This window comes from Juglans regia, chromosome 8 (assembly GCF_001411555.2).
Source record: "Juglans regia cultivar Chandler chromosome 8, Walnut 2.0, whole genome shotgun sequence".
In the NCBI taxonomy this organism is placed as follows: domain Eukaryota; kingdom Viridiplantae; phylum Streptophyta; class Magnoliopsida; order Fagales; family Juglandaceae; genus Juglans; species Juglans regia.
In genome coordinates, this window is record NC_049908.1 from 24681186 (window position 1) to 24691556 (window position 10371).

Consider the following 10371-nt stretch of genomic DNA (forward strand, 5'->3'; position numbering starts at 1 on the left):
TTATATATTTTTTAATTTTTTTTAATGATAAAAGATGTTTAAAAAATATTTAAAAAAATAATAAAAAAATAAAAAACTTTAAATATATTATAAATAATAAATAAATAGTAAAATAATAATAAAATGATATAAATCCTATCACCACCATTTTCCTTCCCACAAATCCAAAATCCCTCATTTCGGCAAATCCTGAGTGTCCTTTATTTCTTCTCTGCTGTCGTACTCGAGTTTCGACTCTCTCTCTCTCTCTCTCTCTCTCTCTCTCATTTTGATTCTATCTGACTTTGACGTGTTGCCGTCCTTTCGGCAGAGTCCACTTCCATGTACCCACCACGTCTGGATTGTTATGAAATCTAGGGTTATTTTTTTTTTTGGAACGCCAGGTCGAATCCTAGCTTAACGAGCTAGGTATCCTTCCCATTCGGCTATGGAACGAACGCATGCAGAGCAGCAACAAGTTTCGAGTCACTACAAGCCTTGTCTTCAGGATGGAAGAGTTGAGCAGGGCGGTTTTGACGACTCAGTGCCGACCGTGGACCTCATGAGCGTCGATCAACGCGAGGCTATGAGGGATATGGATGATTCGCAGCTCATCGGAGCTCCGGAGGCTAGTGTCACGGCCAAAGAGGACGTGTCCGTGCCGGAGGTGGAGATGCTGATGATGATGAAAAAAAAGATGGAGGTGAAGCCGGTGGAGACGATGGTGGCGAAGAGAAAGCGGGGTCGGCTGCCCGGGCGTCTGGCTAAGACGAGCAAAACCACGCCGCTGGTTAGGAAGAAGAAGGACGAAGAGGATGTGTGTTTCATATGCTTTGATGGCGGGAGCCTTGTGCTATGTGATCGCCGGTGAGTGTTGCCTGACTAGCTGAGGATTTTGTTTCTCTTTCTTTCTTTCTGTTTTGCTCCGTTTGGTTGGTTCTAAAGTTTAGAAAATAAAGGAAAATATTATTTTTACTTTATTTTATGGCTTGAGAAAACTAAAAATGTTACTAAATTTTGAGAATTTCTGCTTACTTGAGGTGGGATTGGGACTAATTTTACCTCTGTCAAAATTTTATCGGCAGCGAATCGGAGAGTGTGGGTTTAAGCTCTGCTTTTATTGCCTAGGTGATGGTTGTATGCTTAATTTAGTTCATTCTCCTTTTCCATTTCCCAGAAATGAGCGAGTTAATTTACTTTTTGTGGTTTACATTACTTGGTAGGGGCTGCCCTAAAGCATATCATCCTGCCTGCATTAAGCGAGACGAGTCGTTCTTTAAATCAAGGGCTAAGTGGAATTGTGGTAAGTTGTAGCCTATAAACGCTTTCTAAATCTCTCTGTATATAAATGCAGTTTCTCTATTCTATTGTAGGCATATAGGAAACATCTGATGGTATGGTAGAAGAATTTCCGGGTGTGCATGTTTATATATGTTGATAAGTAGCTTGATGTATAGCTCGTTGATCACCAAATTGACATGATTACTGTTGAATGTCATACCATTGTTTCCCTCTTCTGCATTATTATAAATGTTCCTATTCACGCCCTGCATTTATCCACCTCTTGGAATTATTTTTCCAAACTTTTATTGGGTTATTTAATAGTGGCTGCTAGTTTGGATCAAGTTATAATCTTTTATACTCATTAGTAATTTGAATTCTGACCTATTAGTTTGTATTTGCTTGTTCTTTTCTCTATTTATGCATATCAGGTTGGCATATATGCAGCAGTTGTCAGAAGGCTGCATATTATATGTGCTGTACTTGTACATATTCCCTGTGCAAGGGTTGTATCAAAGATGCTGATTATCTGAGCGTAAGAGGAAATAATGGATTTTGTGGGATGTGCATGAGAACTGTGATGCTGATTGAAAATTTCCAAGAAAATACAGAAGTGGTATGTTCTTTAAATCACGTTGACCATCCTCTCATTTCAATGAAGGGAAAAAAAACTTAGAAGAGGGATTTATGGCTGAGTTTTTTATTTTTGCTTCTTGTTCCACCTTTTGGGCACGTTTTACTTGCTTTTTTAGATAGAAAAGCTTAGGTCATGTTTGGATGAAAGAATTTCCTGAAAACTTCTGAAATTACTGGGAAAATCTTTTCAGATGAGATTATTTGAGGGCTTTGTGATAGTGGTGGGGCTCGTACAAGTTTTTTTGGCAAGTACTAGGCTTGTAGATGTTTGGGTTGATAATATTTTAAGATATATTTCATTTGGGGTTGTAAGAGTTGTACAGTTAATTGAAAATAGGTTTTGGAAAAAAAAAATTATGTGGTGTTATTTTTGGGTTTTTGTGAAATTTGTTTTGGTCTTGGGTTTGTTATTTCGTGGAAACATAGGCAGATAATTAGACGAATTCTTGTTTAAGAGATGAAAACAAGCTGTTTGGTGTCGAAAAATGTTTGGATTGGAAGTGAAAGAAGTTCTGAAAATTTTTCAAAATGCGAAAACTTCTGAAATTAGTGAAAAATTCTTTTGAGAAGAGATTTTTTGAGAGTTTTGTGAAAGTGGTTGGGATCCTAGAAATTTATTTGATAAGGTATATAATTCCTGATAGAATCTCGTATTTTTTGGTCTTCTTGTAAACCCTTGGAATAATTTTGTGGTTGTGCAAACCAAAGAGATTGATGACCTTGGGTTGCACCAAGTCTGAAACCAAGTGGATTTATTTTTTGTCCCATAATCCCCCGATACTACATATATTCTAATGCTTCATATCTGTGTACTTGTTTTTTTTAGCCATCCAGGGTTTTTTAAGCATAATATGAAGTATTTGGATCTTTTATAATATTCTTCGTTTATAGATATATCTTTTAATACAATAGTTATATGACATGTGGGTAGTGGGGCTTGTAGAAATATGTTTGGGTTGCTTAATTGTTTGAGATATTATTTTTGGTGGTTGTAAGAGTTGTAGGGTGCATTGAAAATATGTTTGGGAAATCAAATTTATGAGGTGTTATTTTTGGTTTTTGAGAAAGTTGTTTTGGTCTTGCAGTTTTTTTGAGAGATTAAAAAGATGTTCTGGTATTTAAAAAAATTTGGATTGAAAGTGAAAAGAATTTGTAAAAGTTTTCTAAATGTTTAAAACCAAACATGGTCTCGGGACTTCTGGATTATAAAGTGATTTTCAGTTATGGCCTTGGAGTATTTAGAATACATGTTTACACTGTTTAGTTAGGAGTTTGTTTCCCATTCTTTTTTCTCGTCGGTATTGAGTAATTTATTATCTTTTGCAGGCTAAAGTGGATTTTGATGACAAAAGTAGTTGGGAATATCTCTTCAAGATGTATTGGATATTTTTGAAGGGAAAACTATCATTAACTTTAGATGAGCTCATTCGAGCTAAAAATCCTTGGAAAGGAGCTTATTCTATAGCTTATAAGGTGGGGTCTTCAGGTGAACTTTATGATGGTATTGATGACAAAGTTTCTAGTGGTGACAATTCTTGTGCAGGCCTGCAAACAAATAATCCCAAAAAAAGAAAAGCTAACGAGCAGACTATTTTTAATAAGGACTCTTTAACTATGGAGAAAACAGGTAGTGACAAATATCTGCATCAGCCGGGAGGCACAATATGGGCATCAAAGGAGCTCTTGGAATTTGTTGCACATATGAAAAACGGTGACACATCTGTGCTATCTCAGTTTGATGTCCAGGCTCTTTTGCTAGAGTATGTAAGGAAACACAATCTCCGAGATCCTCACTGGAAATGCCAAATTGTTTGTGATTTGAGGCTCCTAAGTCTGTTTGGGAAAGTGCGCATTGGTCACTTTGAAATGCTAAAGCTTCTTGAATCTCACTTTCTAATAAAAGAAAGCTCATCGGCAGATGATATATTAAGGGTGGGAGTTGTCAATGATATTGCTAGCCAGTTGGAGGCTGATGGGAACTATGATAACAAACTTCCAATAGGTAGCGACAAGGGGCATAAAACACATAAAAAAGCTGATGATAGGGGATCACAGACTAATTCAGATGCATTTGCAGCAATTGATGTTCACAATATTAACTTGATTTACTTGCGGCGTAATTTATTGGAGAGTCTTATGGATGATGCTGACAAATTTCATGACAAAGTTGTTGGGTCCATTGTGCGAATAAGAATTCCCAATAATGATAAAAAACAAGATACATATAGGCTTGTACAAGTTGCAGGTGCTGATTTATGTTACACTGATCCAAGTTATATTTTACCTGCACACGGTAAAACATGTTATGCAAAATTGTGAAACTGTTGTTGATCTTGTGTATAGGTACAAGCAAGGTGGCTGAACCATATAAACTTGGAGAAAGAAATACTGATGTGATGCTCGAAATCTTAAATTTAGAAACGAAAGAAGTATCAATTGATGGAATTTCAAATCAGGACTTCTGCGAGGTGATTAAACATACTGCCTTATGCACGCATCTTTCCTTCCTAGTTATTTTTTTCTTCAACCACTACAGTTTCTAGAACAGAAAGGTTTTTCCTTTTTTGAGAGTTATGTTATTGTAATAGAACTGCATGGTTTAAATTACAGACACTGACACTATTTGTTCCCTCATTCATGTTAAGTACTCAGATTTTAGAAAATGTTTGTGCATGCTGCAGAATTTGTGTTCTATGTGAGTTTTACAGAAAACATCCTTTATGCTCTGTGCTTTTCTTGTGATGTATATCTGTATATACATAGATTTGTGTGTCTGCATATGCTGGGTCAAGCCGCTCATTCCCATTATCTAAGGAACGTATAAAAAATCAGATATTTTTTTGATAGGTAAAACGAGGGGTGCAATAAAAAATCAGATATAACAGGGGATCTCACAGTCCTTTGGATAAATCCTTCCTTAATAGTATGTCCGACCACACCCTAGCTACTAACTTCCAGTGTAACCTAACCCACCTCTTTCACCATATAAAAAAAAACACAAAGCAACTCCAAGTGTTGTCAATGGCATCCACTCTACAGTATGTGACTTGGGCATTTTGGTTAATTAAAACTAATCCCCAGGATTCCAACAGACCAAACTCCTACGCTTCCCGCCGTAGACGCAACCCGATCCACTTCGAGATCAGTTCAATCAGCGGCTAAGTCCACTTAAGTACTCACTTCCGCTACACGGTAAGCATGCGAGTCAATTAGCCCCTTGACCACTTCTGTCTCTGAACTCACTTATAAAGTCTGACCTTTTCCCCGAGATCGGTTCATCACTCGCAAGAATGTGTAATCATCAGTTGCTTAAATGTCAAACAAAAGCCTCCTTTGTATTCTCAATCCTGGGACTGAACCTATGCTGCAGAAATCTCTAGTCTCTGTGAGGCAGATGATGACATACTCATCCATGATTGAATTGCATATATTCATACGACATGAACAAGTTGATATCCAAATTGAGTCGATTAAAAAAAAACTGAGTTGATATCCAAATCCTGAAAAAAATCAAGCCATTCCAAGAATGCTTGAAGATTTGTTTTTGGGCTACCACCCTAGCCATTAATAAATGGGCTGAAAATAGTTTGTTATATGCATTGTTTATGTTCAATATGAATTAAGCATGTTATGAAACGTGCAAAGCTTAGAACACCAGAAATTCATTACATGAGCAAGATACTCCTTATGTGACATGTCTTTGGAGCCACATGAATGAAATTTACTAGTTTTCTTTTGCTCATGATGTTTAAATTATGTTTCTAGGATGAATGCAAGTGTTTACGCCAGAGTATAAAATGTGGGCTCATCAAACGATTGACTGTGGTAAGTCTGAAGGTTATGCTCCCTTCTAGATTTCTCCCTATATGTTTGTATGCCCTTTTTTAAAGAAAACTTCCACTTGGTGTTAGGGTGAGATTCAGGAAAAAGCAATGACACTTCAAGCAGTGAGAGTAAATGATGTGAGTTCCTTTCTTTTGATCCTGAGGAAATGAGGTGTTATTCTCAGGATGCTTGTGTTTTGCTTTAGAAGGAGTTAGTCTGTTACAATGTCCAGTTCTAAGTAATATTGTGATTAATAACTGATGCGGAACTATGTTATGTATGGTCCTGTTTTATAATCCAGATGCTGGAAGCTGAGATAATACGACTTAATCATCTACGTGATCGGGCAAGTGAAAAGGGACATGAGAAAGAATATCCTTTCTTGTTTTGTATTGTTCCATTCTCTCTAAATATTTTGTCTTTTCAGGCTAACTTTAACTCTTTATGCTGGAGGAAAAATGCCTTAGCTGGATTTTTCTTTACCACAGTTGGGCTAAATATCTGAATATGAATTTACTTGAGGAAAAAGATTCCTCCACATGTTCCTTCTTATATCCATTAAGTTTTGATGGTGTGAGGATAATTAGATGGATCATGGGGCTATACCATTGAGAGATCAATCCAAGCATGGGGGGCAAGATTGATGAGTGACCACATTTTGAATACTGTAAAGGGCTTATCGTTTAGTGTATCCTGCCTGATCCATCTCCACATCCATGTATTGGCAACACATGTTTTTGTAGCCCTATACGATGTGGAAAGAGAGCAAGCCTCATAGCCATCTAGTGACATTTAATTTTATGCTATATTTGATAGCTGAGAGGCTCTGGGGGGAAGTAAAGAGAGATCAATTAAATGCTTCAGTTGCTGAATGACAATGAAGACATCAGGAACTCATGGCTTATTGGTTACATATTCAATAGATCAGGAACGTATTGAATATACATATATTCAAAGATTTTAAACATACTCCTACAGAAAGATCCTTGCTTGTTGGGGTAGGGGGAATAAAGAGTTTAAGTGATTTACACCTCGAAGTAGAGTGTGTAAATACCGGATGCATATATGTAAATTTATATATATATATACATATATTTCAGTTTCTTAATTATCCTCCTGGCAATTGAATGAGCATGAGTTCAACTATATACATTACACAACATTAAACATGGCGTGTGACCATTTATTGCTAGCAGTCTCTATTCCTGATATCTGCCATGTTGTGAAGAAAAATGGTATTTTTCTCAAGTATTCCTTCACCACGTTGCACGTTTAGAGAATGTGTGGAGAAATTACAGCTTCTGAACTCACCTGAGGAACGACAGCGCAGACTGCTTGAGATTTGCGAAGTACACATTGATCCTAAAATGGATCCAAGTTATGATTCTGAGGACGATGTGGGAGAATTAGATGAGAAGAAACAAGGTCCTTACCGATGATTTATGAATACTGAAAATATGTTATCATTATTTATTTTTATTTAGTTATTTATATCTTGATGTTTTAATTTTGAATGTTTATTTTGGGGCAATGGTGCATGCAGATGATAATGTGAGGACAAAACTTTCTGGATATGCAAGAAAGGAGAGTGACCCTTTCTCTGCTCGAAGAGCAGGTGATGTCTCAAATGATTCTGGAACCGGGGCACAGAAAAACTTAGCCAAGTCTTGCAAGCAAACTAGAAAAGCTGGTATCACAAGCAGTCCTGATAAAGGTGGAGCTACTTGGTTTCATGAGATAATGAATGAATCTTCTTGGAAGAAAAAAGAAGCATCCGACTTAAATAATTGGGATACACCAGCAAACCAGATCAATACTTCTGGTTCATTGACCATTGTTTGTAACAGTCAAGCAGTGGTGAAGTCTAAATTGTTTTCTGGGGTTGCAGCAGAAATTTCACCGCTGGCTCTTTCTACACAGGCAGACGAATCTGCTAACAATTTTGAGACTGACAAAATTTGGCACTACCGAGACCCAAATGGAATAATTCGAGGACAATTTTCTATGTCACAACTACGTAAATGGAATACCAGTGGACACTTCCCTCCTGATCTTAGAATATGGAGGATAAATGAAAAGCAAGATAAATCTGTACTTTTGAATGATGCGTTAAGTGGGAAATACCATGAAGCAAAGATGGTGCCAGATAACGGTAATTTACTGTCTCAAGATAAATCTGTACTTTTGAATGATGCGTTAAGTGGGAAATACCATGAAGCAAAGATGGTGCCAGATAACGGTAATTTACTGTCTCAAGATCTTGGAGTTACCACAGATGATAGAGATAATAATGGCGATGGTGGGTTAAGCACAAGTACAAATGCCTCTCAGATAGACAATAAAAAAGAGGAAAGCTGGAAGCCAGTGCAGAATGACTCAAGTGGTAATGATGGATTGTTCAGGAGCGATGAAAGGGTCTCTAGTTCATCTAGTTGGACTACACCTGCTGATGTCACCAACACTAACGAGAGAAAGAATGGTAGTTTTGAACCAGGCTGGGACTCATCAAAGGGTAATAGTTCTTGGCCTGACCAGCCCCAAGCGGATAGTAGTTCACTAGTCCCACCTGCATTTTCTGGGAAGTCGTTTGGATCTGTATCTTATCCAGTGAGGGAAGTTTATGGGGGTGAATGTACTTCTGGTCGGGAGAATGGAAATTGCAATTCACAGAGCACTGCTGACGGTCAGTTTAAAAGTGAACAGGGTTTTGAGCACCGATTTGACAGTGAGGGCCATTCAAGCCAATCTTCTGGGCAGAGCTGGAGACCTCCACCTGTAAATGTATCATCAAATGACTGGGTTTCCAGCTTTGGTTTCATTCCTCAAGTTAAGTCACTTAAAACAACGGAGCAAACTCAGGAAATTGATTTTCAAGGTCAGTCAAGTCCCACTCCAAAGCAAAGCAACGAAGACTTGGAAGTTCAGGCTCCCGAAAACAGACGAGCTGCTTCAAGTGTTCCCGTTCAGCATGCAGGCCCTAACAGGAGTACTGCCTCTAGTTTAGTGGGTGGCGGCAGAAAAGTTTCTGAAGTAGCTGATGAATTGGGTGGTTACTCCTCAACTCCTTCCAAACCTTCCATTGGGGATTGGGGCTCCAGTATTGTTTCTGTATCATCTCTGAAACCAACTGAAATTGTTCATGCTGCAACCCCGACTTCAATCAATGACCAACTGACACATTCTTCCCCATCCCATCCAACATCTAATGCATCTAGTTGGCAGGCAATTGTTACCGAATCCACAGAGTTTTGCTCTTTAGTTGATGAATCTGTTTCAGATCTGTTGGCTGAAGTTGAAGCAATGGAGTCTCTTGATGGCTTGCCTTCCCCTACTTCAATTATGAAATGTAGAGACGCATTGACACAGGATTCAAAACATGAATGTATCAGTCCTCTAGATGAGTTTAGCCCAGGACTCGATCCCGGAAAAAGTGATGCTTTAAGCTCCACTGGTGATTTACAAGCACCTTCTCAGTCCACGGTGACTGACGAACGAGATGAAATATGTTGCACTGATGTTATTGATTCGGAAAAGATATCAAGCATGCATTCCTCCTCTAGTGTTGAAGTTGAAGGAGATGCAAAGCCTGCCGATATTTCAGTGAACCAATGGGAAGCTCGTTCTGAAATCCAACCACCGCCATCTGCAGCAAGTTGGGATATATCTACTACGGAGATGAGTTGGAGAGTCGGATCGGAAAGTAGAACCACCAGTTGGAGAGGGGTGCAGGGAAGTGCAAACCTGGGTTGGGGAGCATTAGATCAAAGAAATACAAATATGGGTTGGGGATCTGTTCAAATTGCAACACAGGACTGTATAAGCATGAATTTTGGTGCTTCTGCCGGGAATCCTGGTTTCCCCAAATCGAGAATCGGCGGTGACAGATTCTCTGGACCTGGAGATTGGGGTTTTCAGAGCAGGGATGTAGGATATGGTAGAGGTAGGGGATTGTGGAACAGCCAGTCCTTTTTTGTTGGTGGAAATGAAAGTTCTTTCAGGCCTCCCAAAAGTCACAGAATTTGTAAATTTTACGGAAGTGGGTATTGTAAGAAGGGAGCGTCTTGTGATTATTTGCACCCATGAATTTGTGGGTTCTTTGCGATTAGGTACCATACCATTTAATTCTGTAATCATTTATTCACATTAGGGAGTCTGTTCCTGCCAATGTTGTGATTTTAACCTGTAAAAGAATCTGCCAAGGACTCTCAAGTTGCATAACAAATTATTTTTTCTCTTTTGTTTTGTTTTGTATTTTTTATGAATACTGGGGCAATTCTAGGGCTGAAGTTTTGCTGGACGGTAGCTAGTCAGTAATGAGTACATTTGCCAGATGCACTTACCAGTTCAAATGCTATTGTGTTGTTACCTATTTGATTTGTCCTCCCCATTCTTGACTCTCAAACAAGGGACCCATACTAAAGTCTTATATCAAATCTTGTTTTATGGTAACCTCATGAGATAAGAATATCATTATGGTAATTCCATGAGACGAATATCGTGGTAACTCCCTAAGACAAGAATACATTTTAAATTCTTGGTATTTCACGTTTAAGTTCATGTCCAAGTCCATTCACATTAGTTCATGTCAAGTCAAGTCTCCGTTTAGTTCATGTCTAGTTTCATGTTTAGTTTCAAGCTCAGTTTCACATC

At 38.3% G+C, this 10371-nt stretch overlaps 1 protein-coding gene across 3 annotated transcripts; it reads left to right on the forward strand.

Moving 5' to 3' along the window:
* Window positions 1–226: 226 nt before the first annotated feature.
* Window positions 227–9968, forward strand: LOC109010692 (zinc finger CCCH domain-containing protein 44-like). Of its 3 annotated transcripts, XM_018991591.2 has the most exons (11): window positions 744–846; window positions 1065–1107; window positions 1203–1282; window positions 1692–1876; window positions 3223–4141; window positions 4240–4364; window positions 5662–5721; window positions 5808–5858; window positions 6023–6093; window positions 6992–7146; window positions 7265–9968. In XM_018991591.2, the coding sequence occupies exons 4-11, from the start codon at window positions 1733–1735 to the stop codon at window positions 9802–9804; spliced, it is 4065 nt and encodes a 1354-aa protein (XP_018847136.1). In that variant the 5' UTR covers window positions 744–846; window positions 1065–1107; window positions 1203–1282; window positions 1692–1732; the 3' UTR covers window positions 9805–9968. The 3 variants fall into 3 exon arrangements, with proteins under 3 accessions (XP_018847132.1, XP_018847136.1, XP_018847135.1); XM_018991587.2 differs by lacking the exon at window positions 1065–1107 and having other exon boundaries at window positions 227–846; XM_018991590.2 differs by having other exon boundaries at window positions 1065–1282.
* The last annotated feature ends 403 nt before the right edge of the window (window positions 9969–10371 follow it).